General features: G+C 42.2%; 1 protein-coding gene across 1 annotated transcript in view; it reads left to right on the top strand.

The window, feature by feature from the left end:
• The window catches only part of FAT4 (FAT atypical cadherin 4), a 154,223-nt gene that overhangs the window by 66,142 nt on the left and 68,904 nt on the right, over positions 1 to 19,177 (top strand). The window contains exons 2-3 of the mRNA XM_076337545.1: positions 12,475 to 12,606; positions 16,685 to 16,946. Coding sequence (XP_076193660.1) covers positions 12,475 to 12,606; positions 16,685 to 16,946 — 394 coding nt within the window. The remainder of the gene's footprint in view (positions 1 to 12,474; positions 12,607 to 16,684; positions 16,947 to 19,177) is intronic.

Here is a 19,177-nt window from a genome sequence, read left to right as displayed (position 1 = left end):
GGCCTTGTGTGTTTTATTTGCTAAAATCTATTTAGACTCATATAGGGTTTCTTCTCAGAAAGGTGGCACAATAAAACCCTCGTAACGCTGCAAAACATCAGTCAGCATTCAATCCTATATCTTTAATTCCCTTCCACTCACAGAAAAAAACCCTGTGGTTTCTTAAGTGACTATAGCAATGCTTTTTCTATCACGGCTCTGGGTAAAGAGCTTTTCTTCTGCTGTTTGGGCAGCCTTCAGTGATGGAGTGGATTTATCCTGTTGTCCGGGTGATTGAATGTGTCTTAAATGTCACACCTGTAAGTTTAATTAGGTGATTTATTTAATTTAGAGGTGTGACATTCCCATCCTTGAACTGCTAATGCTTACTTTTTCTGTCTTTATCCTTCTTTTTTTTCTGGCGTGGACAGAAATGTTCTTACCAATTCAATCCATTTCCTATTACATGGCAGTAGACCTCATTTAATTAAATACAAAGTTATAAACTAAATTGTTCCCAAATGTATAATGTTTTCAGTCTTTAACAAAAAAAAACCCAAACCAAAAAGAAAAACTTCACTAGCAAGTGTTTGCCAGGTGTTTGTATTGGTTTGGCAGGTATTTGGAATACGTTTTGTAACTAGAAGTACTGCTAGACACAGAAGAATTAATGTCTTTATGAGAAAATCACCCCTTTTGTCTGGGGAAATGACATAGGACCACATGTGTGCGCATGTCCCAGCGTCCATGGGTAGGCAGTGAAAGGATGGGTGGAAGAGTTTTTCTGGTCCCTGCAGCGGCTAAGCAGGGCTGCTGACTCAGCGCTTGAGGGACGGATGGAGCCGCTTTGCTCTCCCCGCCCTGCACAGTGCCCCGACGGCAGTGCAAGAAGCAATTGCACCTCTTAACACGTGCTGTAGTAAACTGGTCTTTCTGGTACACATAGCGGTCGCTGAGGTGCATACCCCCATGGTGCTCCCCAGGTCAGTGCATTTTCACGTTGAGGTTACAAGTTGGGCCATGTACGTACTCAAGGTCTCCTGGACTAACTGAACGCAGTACTGCCTGGGCTATAACTTGTGCTGCAAACCTCTCTGAGATGTTGTTCCAGCGCAGACTGGAAAACTGATGCTCCCCGGTTGTGGGGAGGAGTCGTGGTTCACGTCAGCTTCTCCAGGGAAGGCGTGCTGGTGCTCGCCTCTCCCAGCCGCCTGGGCTGCGCCGTCGGGACGGGCTCGGTGGGAGAGGAGCTCCCGACAGCTCTGCCATGTCCCTCTCCCTGTGCCTGCTCTGAGCGGGTAGGCTGGCACGGCAACCTGGCCTTCGTTATATGCATGTGTACATACACACGTGCACACGGGTGCCATATGCACTTAGAGCAGCTTATGGTCCTTAGTGCCAGCCCAACTACGTGTTGGTCCCACTGGGTTGCCATTTCTGGGCAGACCTGGGAGAGGTCCCAGTATGTTAGTCAGTCCTGTTGAAATGGAGTTCAAAATAACTTATTCGAACAATCAATCTCTCTTTTAAGCTGTATGAATATTGACTGAGCTACACATGTTACTCATTTACCAGTACTGACAAAATAACCTGTATCTCATTATGGTTTTGGTGGTGAAGGGGAGAAAAACCATGACTGCTTATGGCATTTCTTATCATTTTTGTTCCTTGTACCACTTTGATGTTTATCTCTCATTTATTGTGAAGTTGGATTATTTTGGGTTTCATGTATATGATTATGTATGTTTTAATGTGTGTTTTAAAATCAGCGTGCTGTTGCTTTCTTAAATTAGCCAAGGTTTGAGTAGTGCATTCCTTAACCCAGTCTTAATTCCCTCTGTTGCACGTGAGACCGTGCCTCTTTTTAGAGAGCAGTAAATGATGTAGCACTTAAACAATTACTTAAAAATACTGATTTCAGGAAAAATGGGAACGCCAACATGGCTTGCTTTGCCTTTAGAAAAACATTTTTTTCTGTTCTGGCTTTTCATACAAGAGTCAGTCCCCAAAGCCCTGCCGGTCATTATTGCACCCCCTCCTCAGCGAGCCTTTGCAGGTGTTTCGGGACTGGGAGCGGAGGTACCGATGTCCTGTCCTGGCTAGTGGCCTTCTGCTGGGTCGGCAGAAGTAGTTGCTTTTGCCGGAGGAATGCTGTCAGTCGTGGCTGCGTGCATGTAGCGTGCCCGAGCAATAAATAACTAGTAATTGAAACATAGCCTGAATTGTTTGCTTTGCTTGCCCCTTCTCAAGATTTGAATACCAGACCCTTCCTTTCCCTGTGCCCCGGGGTGCGTAACACAACATCGTGTCAGATCTTTGCCTGGAGTGACCTGACAGGGTATCTGAACACGTGAATGGTTTGACCGAAGTGGAGGGTGTCAGTCTGGGGAGCCCGGAGAGCATCTTCGCTTCTGACTTCGGACCAGGGAACCACTGAGCGGCGGGGGGGGGGGCGAGCGCCTGGGTCCGGTGCTTATTTCATTAACGGCTGTGTCAGGATACCGCTCGTGTCCCCTTCGGTGATGTATGGTATGCACGTGGGGAGCAAGTGCTGCAAATAAGTTTCTGAAGTTAATTTCTGTATGCTGCTCTGCTGTTTATTCATCTGTTTCCGTGAGCGTGTAGAGGGACGCAATTTATCAGCCACACGTGTTTACTCACAGGCTAATAATGCCGTTTCCCGTGACGCTGGTTTTAATGAATATTCAGCCCAGGTACTGATGGACCCCTAGCACGAATGGATAAATCATACTGCCTGTCTGCTAAAAGTGGTATTTGCAGCTCTCTCACAAGAACGAGCCATTTCTTTTCAGTGGCGGTATCATCTGGACTTTGCCGAAAAGTTAGATGTAACCACAGTAGGTAATGCGTTTCCAGACAATGCCTTATTGTCTGCACAGGCTGGACGCAGAGACCTTGCATACCTACTTAGAATCAAGATTAAATTACCAACCTTTTTGGCATTTTTATGTAAAATGTTCTTTATTATGGTCTTCTCATAGCTAAAGCATGAGTCACTTGCAAGCCATAATAGATTTTGGCTATGCTGCATGATGAAGTGTTCTGGATGCAGTGAAACATTTAATCAAGACTCCAGGCAGTGCAACTCCCGGTGGTCACCTTAACAGAAAAACAAAACAAAAAAGGGAGAGAAAGAAGAAACAAATTATGGCACCTTTTCTTTGCAGCACTAAGATGAGTATTTGTTAGAGACAACACAAGAAAGTGACATCTTTTTAATTTTAAAAAACAAGGAAAGCAGATTTACACCTGATTTAGACTAGATATAAGGGAGAAGTTTTTTACGCTGCGGGTGGTGAAACACTGGCACGGGTTGCCCAGAGAGGTGGTGGATGCCCCATCCCTGGTAACATTCCAGGTCAGGTTGGACGGGGCTCTGAGCAACCTGATCTAGTTGAAGATGTCCCTGCCCACGGCAGGGGGGTTGGACTAGATGACCTTTAGAGGTCCCTTCCAACCCAAACTATTCTATGATTTTTCTGATAGTGTCAGTTAAATCGCTGAGTTTTTGAAACCACTCTGATCTCCCAGCATTTTTTAGAAAATATCGATGCTTTATAAAAGTAAGTTGGTTCCAAAACATCAAATTGCCTTACTAAACTGTACTTTACAATATGATTTTTAACTCCAGGAAAGTTACGCGGTATTAAAATACTGGAATTAGAGCCCATGGATTAAAATTACTTGGGAAATTCCAGCATTACATATAAATCTTATTAATCATGTTTCCATGCATGTTTATTTAATGGAAAACATGAAACATGTTGACAAAATGCATTGAGCCCTAAGTTTCCAAACAATTTCAAGGCTGGTAATCAGCAGTAATTCCTGATTTTGTGAGGGGAAAAGGAAATATTGCTATAATCCCTATTCTAGATGGGCTCAAACTGTTGTCTTTTGCTGGGTCGATATTTGGTCTGCATTGGGGTGATTGGAGTGGGCAGTCGTGTAGCCCAGGACAGTTTTCTCATCCTCTCTTTCATTAAGCTACTCTTGAGCTCAGACATTGAAATTAAGTCTTGTGCCCTGGTCTCCTTCTGTGGAGAGATCCTAAGTGTCTAAGGTCTAAGTGGATGTCTGACACATCCATTTATTGCCTAAGCGCTTGCCACCATCACCTAAAATTAGGGACTTTGTCTGAAATGTACTAGGAGTAGTTTGGATTATATGCACTACGCTGATTTTTTTCAAAGGTGTTACCCCAAAACCCAAAGATGAAGTGACTGCTGCTGCCCCTGGACATTCAAACTTGTCTTTTTTTTTTTTTCCAAACAGTGCCTTTTTAGAGGTTTTGGGGTTTTTTCACATTTTCTCCCCAGCTGCAATCTTCCCACTGTTAATAGCGGGATTCTTAACAACTTTGTACTTCTATTTAACAGGTTTGCTGGCCTGCAGCACAATAGACTAATACGATTTTTATTGTACTAGCATGGGATCGTTTGCCTCCTGGAAAATGGGATAATCAGATGCCTCATTCAGCCTCTGTCAAAGCAAAAGCTATTGCCTTGTCCCAAGGCATTTTCTTTATAAATGGGCTTTCCATCTTGTTGTGGAAATTGTAAATATGTATGGTCTGTAGTTCACGTTTTCTACCTTCCTGAGCTCTGCTAATATTGGTTATTCAAGTAATTTTAGAACATAAGCGTTTATTTTTTGCCCCCATGCTTACTGTTTCCCAGTATTTTAGTTAGAGCAAGTTGGGAAACTGGTTCAGGATAGCCTATGGGTTTTTATCATTATTAGAAACATTATTTTAGAGATTTTCTAGGAATATCGAGATACTTTTTTTTTTTTTAAAAAGGATTTTTCTTCTTTTCTTTCTGGAAATGCATTTTTGCTTGCTTGTATTCTGATACTTAATCTTTCTGTTCCCTTGCCTTCACAGTTCGGAGGAAGCACGCACACACTGGTCCTGCAAACTTGTAGTATAACCATAACTTCACAGATGTGAGTAGCCGATATGATTACTCACATCAATAAAAAAGGAATCTACAGATACATGGGTGTTTTTTCAGGATTAGTGAAGCATTGTTTGCTGGATGAACAAAAAGGCCGAAGCAATGGAGGCAGGAGAAAAATGACTAGTGTTGGCCAGGTTCTTTGGTTAGTTTACAGGGATGTGATAAATTAATAGTTGAATTTTTCTCCTTTATCATCATGAATGATATTATTTAGAATATTTACCAAGGGATGGGGAATAGAATCCTTCCACTTTTATTCTGTTAAAATTGATAACGCACTGCCACGGTCTCCAGCAAAGAAGAATAAGCTCCTTAATTTTTTTTAATATGAAGGATCATATAATGGCTTAAGCATAAACAAAAGTCTTCAGGGCGATGTGTGCCAATGCTGCCTGTGGATTATTATATGGTATCTCTTGAGAGAGGCAGTGAACATCACAGCAGCAAGCAAAGGGGAGAAGAATGATTCAACAACGTATAAATTGAAAGAAAAGCTGTTGCTTTTCCACTCTGATCTTTAATCAAATAGCTGTAGCATTTGAAGAAGTATCGAACGCATGAGACATCTGGGAGTTCCTTTCTTCTTAGATCGTGCTCTATCTATAGATCTCTGATGGAGCATGTAACGTGGATAGGGTGGCTGCAAGCAAGAATTACTCCATGCGTTTCGGGATTCCCGGTGAAGCTTGCTGCTGCCACATGAGCTCATTCAAGTTTCCTGTAGCATCTTTTTTTCCCCTCGTTTTCATTTGATAGATGGAAGAACTTTAGACAAGTATTCTGTCTATAAACCCTCCTCACCTTGAAATAAAAGAAAAATAAATGTTAATAAGTGTAATAAAACAGAGGGATAGGTTCTGGCCAAATGAGCCCATTGGTTTATAGAAGGTGTTACGATCGGATAGAATTTGGCACGTTGCCTTCCAGTGCAATGTTGTATTTTACATACCTTTGTAGCTCATAAACCCAGTAAGTTTGGTCACTAAAATAATTTCTTGTTCCAGAATAAAACTCTCATGTTAAGCTTTTTATGTTGAGTATGGAATTTGTCTAGCCTGTTCAGTAACAGTTGTCTGGGGTACTAGTATTTTTGAAGTGGATTGGTTCTTTTGCTCTAAGAAATGCAACTTTGTCTTTTAGCAACTGTTTCTTAATTCAACAGATTATTTATAATAAGTATAAGAATAGATTATTCAAATACAAACTCATATTCATTTTGGTTAACCAAAAAATTAATCTTTTTCTTGGTTTCCGTCATAATTGAGTTTCTCCTTCCCCCCCCCCAATAAATTGTTTTCAGAACCGTATACGAAGTATGAAGCTATTGAAGACTTCACACTGCAGCATCACTCTTTGTAAAGAGTCTCTTTCACAGAGACTCCTCATAAACGCCATCAGATAATTCAAAGAGGGTATTTGCTACTTTCTTCCAAGTAAAGACAACATTTTGAAACAACAGTGAGTTTCCCAGTGACTTCTTCTGTTCAGGTTCATGCCCTAAATGCTTAAATAGATACTGTATGCTTTATGAAGTGAAGTCCTGGTATGATTCCTTATATCTCTTAAGACCTGAGGTTTGTCTGAATGGAGGAAAGAACTCTTATTTTTCTTACATCTACGTTTAAAGTAAATTGAGGCAAAACTGTTTGAGGTGAGTGCTGCCCCGCCTCAGTCTGTTCTGAATTTGTTTATGGAGAAAAAACACAAGAGACTAATTTGAGCAGCAAATAAGAATCTTAACAAGATCAAGGTAATTAATACTCCCTCTGCTTTGAAAATGACCATGACAGCAGGCTGCAGCAATCAAATTGTCACAGATGAGGATGGGTTGACCATCTGTAATAGTGGCAGGGGCATGGCGTTATTGTGAGAATGTTACTGAACCTGCAGAATGAGAAATTTCATTCAGACACGGGGAAATTGGTGGTATTGTTTGACTCGCTACTTTTGCTAATCTCTGTGGTTTGTTGTATGTCTGTATTTTTGCATCTTAATTTAATACAGGTTGAATGGAACATGAAACAAACACACAAACACACACAAAAAACCCAAACAAACAAAAAAACCCACCCAAAGATAGTTTGCATAGAAATTGATATGTAAAATGATTGTTTCTTTTACAAGGCATAGTAAATAAGCAACACGTATTTTTCTGCAGAATAAACTGTGACGGTGTCCTGGTTTTGGCAGGGATAGAGTTAATTTCCTTCCTAGTAGCTGGTACAGTGCTGTGTTTTGGATTTAGGGTGAGAACAATGTTGATAACACACCGATGTGTTAGTTGTTGCTAGGTAGTGCTTACACTAGTCAAGGACTTTTCAGCTTCCCATGCTCTACCGACTGAGAAGGCTGGAGGTGCACAAGAAGCTGGGAGGGGGCACAGCCAGGACAGCTGACCCCAACTGGCCAAAGGGATATTCCATACCATGGGACGTCATGCTCAATATATAAAGCTGGGGGCAGCAGCGAGCGGCTGCGTGGTGCTCAGTTGCCGACTGAGATTAAACCACGACAGACGGGAAGCTTTAATTTTCAGTCTTTTTTCTAGACACATTAAACGTGTGAGGGAAAAGCATTATACTAGAATTTGTACAAAAGTAGAGTAATTTTGTGGAGATTTCATAGAATCATAGAATCATTGAAGTTGGAAAAGACCTCTAAGATCATTGAGTCCAACTGTCGACCCAACACCACCATGCCCACTAAACCATGTCCCTAAGTGCCGCATCTGCTCGTCTTTTAAATACCTCCAGGGATGGGGACTCAACCACTTCCCTGGGCAGCCTGTTCCAATGTTTCACCACTCTTTCAGTAAAGACATTTTTCCTCATGTCTGATCTAAACCTCCCCTGGCGCAACTTGAGGCCATTTCCTCTCGTCCTATCGCTTGTTACTTGGGAGAAGAGACTGACACCCACCTCGCTACAACCTCCTTTCAGGGAGTTGTAGAGAGCGATGAGGTCTCCCCTCAGCCTCCTTTTCTCCAGGCTAAACAACCCCAGTTCCCTCAGCCGCTCCTTGTAAGACTTGTTCTCCAGACCCCTGGAGAACACACACACACATGTGGATAGAGCAAAGCTTTCTGATTTTTTCATTTCCCCTTGAACAAATAAAGCAAGGCAATATTTTGAATCTATTCATCGGTTTTCCATCACAGTCTTAACAGATTTAGAAGTGTCTGCGACTAGTTGTGTTCCCATGGCTTCTGCAGAAATTCAAGGTTGTTCAGAGGAGCGATGCCTGGACCACCGGCAACATGCTTCACTACCTTTGCTACTCCTGTATTTTATTATATTTGAGTCCTCTGAGTGACAGTAAGAAGTTTGGGGTCCTATACTAAAGGTATTGTTGATGTAAGTAGGGATCGAGGATTTGTCAGATGGAAAGTTGGGAAGGTTTTTGGTTGGAGACTGGCCGTAGTGCAGTACTACCAGCGGTCCAAGGAGCGCTCTCAGGTGACTGTTTGTGTCTCTGGCTTGCATCCTAGAGTCACGTTGACTGATGGGTTTGAGGTCAGGCAAGAATATTGCCCACGTTGGATAGATTTGGAGAAGGGGGTGGTGGTTATCGCTTTCCGTGCAGCCTGAGCATGTTGCTTCCTACAGTCACACAGACGTTGTCACCTAATGGTTCCTTCCTGTTCCAGGGACCAAGGTTTGGACAAACCCCTTAAGCTCCCTTTTTCCTTCCTGTGGCATATTTCAGGTTTTGAGGCCGCTGGTTTCCTAGATACTTTTTCTTGTACTTGCTGTTGTTGCTGGTGGGTGTTTTGCCATCGGTGCAAGCTGAGAGCACAGCCCATGTTCTGTAGACCCTTCTGAACATGATGCCCATGGTACAGATGGCCGGTAATACTGCCATGACTACCTTGTCTTGCCTTCATTAAGTCTGAGGCAGAATTGCACGTAATTATTAATTGATAGCATATGATATGAATCAAACTGTGTATTTCAAGAATCTGAGTGACACACATTGATATCTTCATGCAAATGTAATGTGGGATTAGAAAGACAGAGGCAGTTGGTTGGGGAGAGATTTAGTTTAGATGTTTGATTAAAGCTTTATGGATTTTTTTTTTTCTTTTTCCTCCCCAGTAAAGATGTGATAAGACATGCTGAAATCTTCCAGTGCCCCGTGGCAATGAAAGACTTTGTGGTTGCGGTTGTCCTGTGAGCTTCTGCTTGGGGTTAGAACTTCTGAAATAATTTCAAAGTGAAATTAATTTCTGAACTCCTGAATAGAAGACTAGACGTTCCATTTACACCCGAACTTGTTCAGGATGTATACTTTCTTAAATGAGGCCTTTGGCATAAAACTTAATGGACTCTGTTTTGGGGAAAATGTGAAGATTTTCCTCAAGTCCTTCTCAGAGATGTATTAGTTGAGTGAAATTTCTGCAAATGGGCACATCCCAGGATCTTATTCCTTAGGTTTGCAGTACTGTGTGTAAGCTGAAGTAACAGGTTGTAGCAGAAGTAAAAAGATAGCTTTACTCAGGGATGCTAATTAGCCTTAGCCAACAGTGAATTATGAAGCAATATGCATTATCTAAGCCCTGTGGCTAAATAGTAAATCATGGTGTAAATGCTCTTTAAAAATATTGTGGTCTCTTTCTAAAAATTTCTCTTTCTTATTTAAGAATTTCTTATTTTTCCACCATCTAAAGCACATCTTCAGTATAAAATAGTGCCTTTGTTTACTTGTGAGCTGATTTTTCAGGATAAAATTACTTCCTCTATTATTATTCTCCTTTTTTTCAGTTCTCCGGAATCTGACTTTATAATTAATTTATTTTGTGTCACAACCCGTAGCCATTTGTATTCTTGGATTCTAACTATTTTACATTATGCAAGCTGTAGGCAATGCACTGCTCCTAACCCAAAACCCTAGAAGCTGTCATATATTTTTCATATGATTTTTACAAAGGGCAATCTCCCATCATGAAAATGGGTTCTGGTGGTGAAATGTCACCTGCAGCTGAAACATTAGCTGCGCATGACATATATGGTATGAATAAATAAATTGCAGGGCTGCGCAGCTGCTTTACCTTGAAACCGTATCTGGGGAAATGCTATACTTTGAGCAGCAAAGCATACATGGTTTGCTGTGCCAGTTCATAGGGCAGGCCCCGCTTGGCAAGGATAGCTGGCAAAGTCCTTCGTCTGTCATTTCTACTGCGTCTCCCCCGTTTCTGTGACTAATTGTCGCCCAGATGCAGCAGTCACCGTGAAAACCAACGTAGGCTGTTTTATTCTCTGCAAGTTTGTGTCTGGTTAGTTAGTTGTCGAATCATTGCTTGTGATGCTCCTGTCAGCGCTTGTGCTTCTGTTATCAGGGATTTAAATTTGATGATAAAACCTCCTGGGTTAATCTGTCTCAGGCCATGAAGCGTTTTATGTACCATTTGTGAATGGTCAAGGGAATTAAATATGGTATAAATAAATAACAGCCTTCTATAAAAGGCCATGTAAGGCCTATAGGACCAGTGTTTTGTCTGCACTTCCAGCAGATATATCTAATATTGATTCCAGATATATCCAATATTAATGTAATATTGCCCCTGTTTTTAAAGACACTTCAGTCCTGTTTAATGCTGTGGAAAAGTTCTGGCAGGCTGACAGTAACACTAACTTACTGTGGGCACAAATACCGAACACAAACTGAAGAAAAGAAAATAATTAAAAGAAAAAAAGCTCTCTTACTTGAGGTGACTGAGGGTGGCTTAGATCCCCAGGTGGAAGGTGTCTCCCTGTATGGCATATATACTGACCAGAGACCAATGTCGCCATCATGTTCATGAATGACCTAGATCTCTCTACCCTCTGAAGAAATCCTGTTGGAGGAAAAATGCTTATCAGGGAAACAGCTGAGCTCCTCGCAGCCTTCTCTGAATTAGGAACGTCCTCTAAGGCAGAAGAGACAGCTGTGTGAGGATCAAATATACCCTCAGAGTATTTACATGTCTACAGCAATTTATATTTTCGGGGTCTTTGATGAAGAACAGTAGCATGGCACACCAAGTCTGTTCCATCACGAAGTCTAGCACTGGTGGAAACGTTAGGCTTTCTGAAACAGTTGCCTTTGGGAGGACAGGAGGATGGAGCATCCTTCAGGATGTGGCCTCAGGAGGCGCACAGAGGACCGATAACCCTAGGGTGCAGCCGCTGAGAGCTCGAGGAAAGATGCAGCAAGTGAGCCCGGGTGACTCAGTTGTTCTGCGGGGAGAGCCAAGCCCCTGTCGCTAAAGTGCTTATCTTTGGGATCGTCCTGGTGATCGAGTCAGAACGGCTTTGCAATTGGTGGTCTGTACGAAAACAGAATGAAAAAAGAAAATACTGTGGCAGGTGACTAGAAATAGTAGAAATCGTAGACTTCAGATCACCAGAGATGTCTGCGTTGATTATATCCAGAGCAGCCTAACCCGTATATTTTCAACTAAGTGCAGGGAGATCCCTTGTGGATAACGGCATGGCAGGTACTGTAGTATAAGTAATATTTTGTCTGTCAACCTAGGTATCTTCTTTTAAGTCATCCATACCTTTGCCTCCCTTCCTGTGCAACAGCCCTATCTACCTTTCTGTGTTCCTTGATGAGCAATAAAGACAGACTTCCTTCAGCTACTCGGTTTTCTCGTTAGCAGGTCTTCAGAGTTTGGTGGCCATGTAATATTTTGGGGCCAAAACAAGCCTGGTTTTTTTCATGATAAATGTAAAACAGCTGTGTCCTCTTTTCTTTCTTTTTTGGAGTATTACATGCCATACCCGGCAACAAAGGAAAACGGAGCTCTGCAGCTTTTTTAATTAGCATCAGCAGGGCAGCAATCTTGCTGGGAATAAATAACACACAACAACCTTTCAGAAACTATCATTACTACTTGGAAAAGCATACAAATATCGCATGTGAAAAGAACACTTGTTTAGGTGTGCGTAGGCAAGGAGAGTAGATGCTAGTGGGTGCTTCTAAAGTAACGTTTATGTTTGCAACTAGAGGAGAGCTTTGAGAGAGAGAAAAACAGATTGTTTTTTTAAAAAATAGAAAGTGCAAGGGTGTTTTTTCCTCCCTCACAACGGAGAGTTGCCAATATATAAACATTTCAGAGAGAATTTTACACCACCTCATCTTTATGTCAGGCAGCATTTAATGGTTGAATGATCTCCTGCCCCGGGACTTGGCAGCTATCCTCCAGGGGCCGACTTTGAGGATTACAATGACAGTCTATCAGTGGATCTTTTCCAATATAAACTAGACTAGGACCATTTAAAATCGGTTGCTATCAACAAGTTAAATTAACTTTATTTATGTTAGAGGCTTTCCTATGAGTATTTTATAACAATGTGGAATTTTAATATCTGGAGGGACTTTTCCTGTTGTTGGTGTGATTTGGGAATGTTCTAATTCATGTGATTAAGAACAATTTACCTGATTGCTTTCAAAATTATGTGATTTGTAACATTCAGGTCCAATCAGCGTCTAACTCAGTGCTCACACTTTTTCTGATTCCTGCTTTTTACAGGTGGAAATAACACTTCAGGATATCAATGACAACCCACCAGTATTCCCCACAGATATGCTTGATCTGACCGTAGAAGAGAATATAGGAGATGGATCTAAAATATTGCAGCTGACAGCCATGGATGCTGATGAGGTAGGAGCCTGGTTTCATATTTGAATATCTGTACTAAAAATGCTATTTGGGAAATACATGTTTTTACCTCTTTCCTTATTCCCTTTGTGAGAGCTTGGCCTTGGGAGTTGTCGTGGTCGTGCTTTAAACTGCATTTGGCCCATTCACAAAACTGAGTCACACACAGGCAAACACACATGAGCAAGTGAGACAAACACTCTATTACTTGAAGGCTGCTTACTCGTTTCTATATAATGAATTACTGTTTTCCTAACATCTCTTAATGAGCGGTTCCACTAATGGCAAAAAATGCCCCACGTTTTGGTTTTAGATGGTCTTGTTGTTATCAGTCTCATCATACACCATACCCGATGACTTGGTGAAGGTGCTGGACTGCCCAGCTTGTGATAATGATTTATTGACATTCAGTTTAAGACCACAGCTTGAGATCGAAACTAACTTTGAAGCGGAGATGATGTAGTTGAGCCCAATTTCAAGGTGTGCAATAAAATTAACGCGAGATGAGCCTTGGAAAACAAGAAAACTTTTAACCTGCTCGCCCTTTGACTAGAACTACTTAATATCAATATTATCCTTTCCTAAAGGAGGTTTTATTTCACCAAAAAGAGGGGAAAAGAAATAATGCTGAAGTATGTGCTCTGTACATGAACTGGTTTGCAAAATCGTTTTGCCCGCTTAGATTCATTACGGTGAGGACGCTGCAACTAAGGAGTTACTAAGAAACTTGCAAAAGCCTTTGAGCAACTGATGTTAAACAGTTGGCCAGTTGGCTTAATGAGGGATATTGTAGTCTTGTTGTATGCGTCAGGCAAATATATCCACATATAATTTGATGTATTCATTTCTTTTGGAAAGTAAGCTATGAGAATGTTAATCATACTGTTTCATTCACTTGAACTGATTCTTTCCACTGGGGAAAGGCCTAAAAAGTCAATATAAGCGTGCAAAGAAGTTTGTGTTGTCATTAAAATATAGGGTTACACTTGACAACAACGAGCGATTCTTGCATTCAAATAATAAGGTAATTCAACCCCCTCAAGAGAATTTTATTTTTGGCTTTCTTTGTGTTAGCTTGGTTATCTGTCCTGTGGTTGTTAATTGATGTACTTAATCTTACTACTCTATGGGGAACCACTGGAACACCCTCAGGAATGGTACGAATGTGATTATGGTTCTTTCCTTTATTTTCTGGTAGCAGCCTGACATACAGAGAAAAAAACAGGATTTTGGAAAGGTGCATATCTGTAACAAAAATTGTAGCTGTTTGTCTTCAGTTTAGGAAGAAGAAGATATTGAACTACCACTCTCTGCTGTGATATGGCGAGCAGATATCTAAGATTTTTAGCAATATATTATGCTCCAGCCTCTTTTTGACCATTCCTAAACTGCATCTAATATGTTACCCATTTTGAAGCACTCCATCCAGTGGGAACTGATTTGTTACCTTAGACAGAAACTAGTCAATCTTTTTATAAAAAGGTATGATTTCAATTTCCCTACCAGAACATTCGTAACTCAAACCCTTTACAAAGAGTCTAAGGTTTTTTAGCAATGTGCAGTTTGGGTTCGACATACTTGCCTTTCCCCCCTGCTCCCCATCCCTCTTTGAAGTTGAGGTCACAATGAATGCTCCTTGTTTTTCGTAGAATATTCCTGCGACATTACGCTTCTCTGGCTTCTTTCTTTGCACGTGCAACCCATATATGCAGCTCAGTAAAACGGCACGCTGCCTCTGCTACGTGCACAGGTGCTTTCAGAATCAAAGTTTTAGCTTCAAAAGGGTAAGTGACGGTACCCTTAAAACTCATGGCTGAGTTGTGTACAAGAACCCCTCTTACAAATGTTTTAAAATAGTAGTATGAAGGCAGCAAATTTCAAACCCTTGTCTGTTACAATAAGGACGTTGTAGAGATCTGAGAAAAGATGTAAAGACATTCTCTAGGTGCTAAGTGGTACCAAAGGCTTTAACAATGAAAACAGCTTCTAGCACTTTGCAACTTTTTGAAGTCAGTTGTCAATGGGAAATCTCTATACAGCTTTTTAATAGGTTCTACATATCTGTATTTTGTTTTGCTTCTCCCCTAACTCATGTGAAGTTACTAATTTGATTAAACCAGTAGCACACGTGGCTGCGGTTTTAGCTGTGCTCTATTAGGAGGACGCTGGCTAGTCAAACAAGCGGTGAAGAATGTGGTCACCTCCAAAATCTTAAGTTCTCATCAGATGTTTTTGCTAAGCCATGCAAGTGGAGGAAAGTGTGTGACGTCCCCCGGGTACACCTGAGCACACAGATGCAGTGCACGCTGCAGCACTGCGTGCAGCTTTTCGGGGCTGGGCACCTGTAGAAGCTTGTTTTCTTTCTAAATTTCATTTTATCAGTTAGCTCGGTCCGACTCTTTGAAACAACGCTCCAGAGAAAGAGTTTGGCACGAGGCAGTCTCGTAAGGTCAGGTTACTAATGCTTGTCTCTCATCTCACAAATATGAGCGGGTGTTTATCTCTGTTAATTTGCTTTTTTAGGCAAGAGTCTTTGAAACAGCTACAGAATTTCTTTCTCCCTGATCTCTTTTTCTGTTGTTTACCGCAGAAGTGCCACTCGCGTGCCAGTGGCAGGTTTCAGCTGTGAAACCTGAGCTCTGGCCTGGTACCAGGGGAGGGCACGGTAAATATCTGCTCGCCCACCAAAACGCATTGCCGCGCGTAGTCAGCACGCGGGGTATAGGTACGTGTATCCGATGCTGGAGGTTGCCAAACCTTCAGTGCCCTTAAGCCTGTCTTGGAAAAAGGAGGACGTGACCCCGGGATCTTAGGTCCCTTTCTGTTTTCCCTTAAAGACCAATGTCAGTCTGCTAAGAAGGAAAATTTATAGCTGAGTACTGGCTTTTGGGGGAAATGTCACCCAAGCTGGTGCTGGGCGCTCCAGCCAGCCGCTTACATCCCCTGGACCACCTTCTGGCTGCAGCGTCACACTACACAACCCATCCCCAGGAGATGGATGAAAACAAAGCTCAGGCAGCATCCCTTTTTCTAGGAAACCTCAGTACTCCTCAGAGCTAAGACCTGTAAGGCGGGTTGATTTTCTTGGTAATAATCAATGATACAGACTGGATGCAGTATCTGCATCTTCTCTTAGTGTTTGTGATGGTGTAGGGCTGGGGCAAAATGCACGGTGTCAATGTTGTTTGAATGGAAGTTTCCATATTTTTTTTCCTAAGTTTTAATTTCAACCTTTAAGGAGGGGGCGGGGGGGGGAAGGTGATAATTTTTCTGTGTAAAATTACTTTTCCTTAATTTTCCTTTTAACCAAAATGCTCAAAGTCCATATGAATCCTTTTTTTTCCAAGGATGAATGAGATACTTTGACTCAAAAGCAAATGCATTTGACTTCCAGCACAACCTAAGAGATCAGAACTGTGATTTTAATGACACATAATTTGTCACTTTGGGGCTGTTTATTTACAGGGGTAAATGTGTTTCCATGCAGAAACTGGCCTTTGAGGGGCTGCTGCAAGCATGGCTCCCATGAGTTTCTCCTGACCAGGAGCTGCAGCTCTTGCCGTGCGTGCTGGCTGGTGGAGCTGCCGCGTGGCTGCCCTTGGTCCTCCCTCCTTGCATCCCTCCCTCTCCTCCTCTCTCCATCCCACCTCCATCGAGCGGGAAAGGCAGAGCTGATCCCGCTGGCAGGGATTTAATTTAACCTTTGAACATAAAACAAGAAGAATAAACACTGATCCCTATTAAGAGGGAAGTTGTTACACTGCTCAGTGATGCTGGCTTGAAATTAAAACAGGTATCGGAGCTTTATGGTATTGACTGGATGCGATCCTTTTATGAACAGTGGAGCAAAAAGTATCTGGGTAATCTCGTCATTTCACGTCTCATAAATAAAAACTGTGTGCGTATGCGTCTTTACTGGGGGACTGAAGCAGGGACTGAGCAGGAAGGCTGTTTATTGAAGGAAACTGTTCTGAAAAATATTCGCCAAGTGCAGTTACTGGAACGATTCTTGTCTTACTGAAAATTATGATGTGGTTTTCCTGGCAAATAACTTGATTTGACCACTTCTGTTTTTACTTAGGGAGCCAATGCCCTCGTCACATACACTATTATCAGCGGTGCGGATGATAGCTTCCACATTGACCCCGAGTCAGGAGACCTGATAGCCACGAAGCGCCTGGACCGGGAGCGCCGCTCCAAGTACTCCCTGCTGGTTCGTGCTGATGATGGCCTGCAGTCCTCAGACATGAGAATAAACATCACTGTTAGCGACGTTAATGACCATATCCCCAAATTCTCCAAGCCAGTGTATTCCTTCGACATCCCGGAAGATGCCACTCCAGGTAAATAGGAAACGGCCCTAAAATTGACTGAATTTTTTCATTTTGACAATCCAAAGGGACTCGAGGGGGCGGGGGTAGCAGACCTGTCTGGCTTGGCCAGGAGGCAGAAGATGCTGAAGGCGTCTGTCGGATGGGGCAGAGAAACAGAGGGAATCGCGTCATGCTGAAAGTCTGCTTGCTAGGAAGTCTCTGTCACTAGTGAGGTCGAATGTCTTTTCAGTGGGAAATAGAGAAATGGTTGCCACTCAAATAAATCCTAGATGCAGAATAGGAATTATGCCTGTATCCCGATGGAAGCCTCTGAGTGCGACTACATAAAAAAATAGCAAACAGAAAAGTAGGAGGAGGATACAAACAGTATAACCTATCACGAAGGTGTAATGGTGATGCTAGTATTGATTCAGTGAGCCGTCTTCAGTGAATATGACTTAAAATACTTAATTCATCAAGTGTAGGATCACAAAATGGGTGACCATTGAGCAGGCAGTAATACACTGATTCCTTAACTATATTCCCTACATGCACCCAGTTACTAACCCTAACATCGTATGTCCTTGATCTTATCTTTGACTTCTGTTTTTGACAAGGTTTTTGTAGAAAATCTAACCTTTAGATAGTTAATTCTGGTTCCTAAATATGATCACTGACCTCTTAAGTTGTTGTTTTCTTCTTTTAAAGCTTGTTTCATATGCAAGAGTGTTTTGATGTTTAAAAGTTAGGTCGTAAGCTAGAAAATATTTAGACCAAAAAAAAGTTTCCAAAAATTGTGCTATATTATATGTCTCCAGATGAGAAATTAGTATTACTTGCAATAAAAAGTTTCCAGTATTTTATACAGAGTGCTAGCATAAAAGCAGTATCTGCCGGTATTAGTAACTGAAGCATCTTAGAACTTGTTCTAAAACATGAATAAACAAAGGAGATGCAAATGACACGGTGGTCACTTTAAAGCTTTTATTAGGGCTCTGACTTATAAGAGTGGGAGGCTCAGCTTGGGGCAACCAAGATTACCCCCATGCCTCCAACTTTTGCACTCTGTCCCACAGTCACAGTCCCAAAATTCAGTGGTGGTTTGCGTTAAAGCATTACAGAGCAATCAGCTGCACCTCAGGAATCTGATCTGGAAGTAATCGAGACATCTGTGTAGCACGGGGTGGTTTGGTTGCTGATCCCCAGCTCTGCTCTTCTCCCCTGTCACTCAGAGTCCTGAGGCTCGGTCCGTTTTAACGGGAATAACCCTGGAAATGGTGAGCCTAATTCCCTCCACGTTAAGATGAGGCTTCTCTCTCCAACCATTTGCGGGGTGTACGTTTGTGCCTTATACCCGGCTCAGCAGTGATGGATGCCGAAGGAAGAAAGAGGCTGGTTTTGTACTTGAAGTGCTGCAGCTTCTCCTGTTGGGCTCTCCAGCGGTCCTGGAGCAGCTGGCAGGCTCATCCTGAGGGGAAGCACCGCGAGGTTTCCCCTTCGGGGCTCCGCGCTCTATCCCAGAGAGTAATCCCTGTTCCCCTTGCAGTCTGGCAGCTGCGATTGGGAATTGTACCTTCCCTGGGCCTCAGCGAGGCTCTCTGCTGAGCTTCCCTGACCCCGCTGTGCTGCAAGCTCGCTGGAGGGCTGATAATCTCATCCAGTTTGGGGACAGCCCTCTTCACCAGTTAACGCGCAATCAGAAACGTTAAAGCGTTTCTGGATGTAAAAGATACCAGCATATTCAGCTGGATTAAAGGAAGTTGTAGCACTATTCTTCATTCTGATGATAAGCAGTTTTCATTGTCACGTTGCTCAAAAATAGTTAACTGTGCTGGAATGCGTATAATTCATCTGGTTCCATGGAAAAGAAATTAAATGATTTACTTTCTTGGAAATGAGCTGATCTTAATTATAATTAGTGCTCAAAATACTAAAAAGTGACGATTTCCAAACTTTAGTAAGATAGGTCAGTCGTGCGAACGCAGCTATGCAGAAATGAAAACAAGGGCACAAATTCACAAGGAGTTGAATTTCAGAAAACAGCGAAGAACGGACCCCTGTAAGGTTTCTAGTTTCCTAACCGCAGTTACCCTGCGAAGGCACTTTTGCAAAAAGTAGAGCCGGGATATTTGGTATGCACTGACATTTCGGTTTCTGCATTTAGAAAGAAATATCTAGAAGGTTTCAGAACTCATATTTGTCTGTGGACAGACAAATAGAAAATACCTAGCAGGAGAAAAGGTATTTTTGCCCCAGTTGAT

Source organism: Aptenodytes patagonicus, chromosome 4, assembly GCF_965638725.1.
Source record: "Aptenodytes patagonicus chromosome 4, bAptPat1.pri.cur, whole genome shotgun sequence".
Lineage (NCBI taxonomy): Eukaryota > Metazoa > Chordata > Aves > Sphenisciformes > Spheniscidae > Aptenodytes > Aptenodytes patagonicus.
The sequence above is the reverse complement of the archived record's forward strand: the minus strand, read 5'-3'. Positions and strand labels throughout refer to the sequence as shown.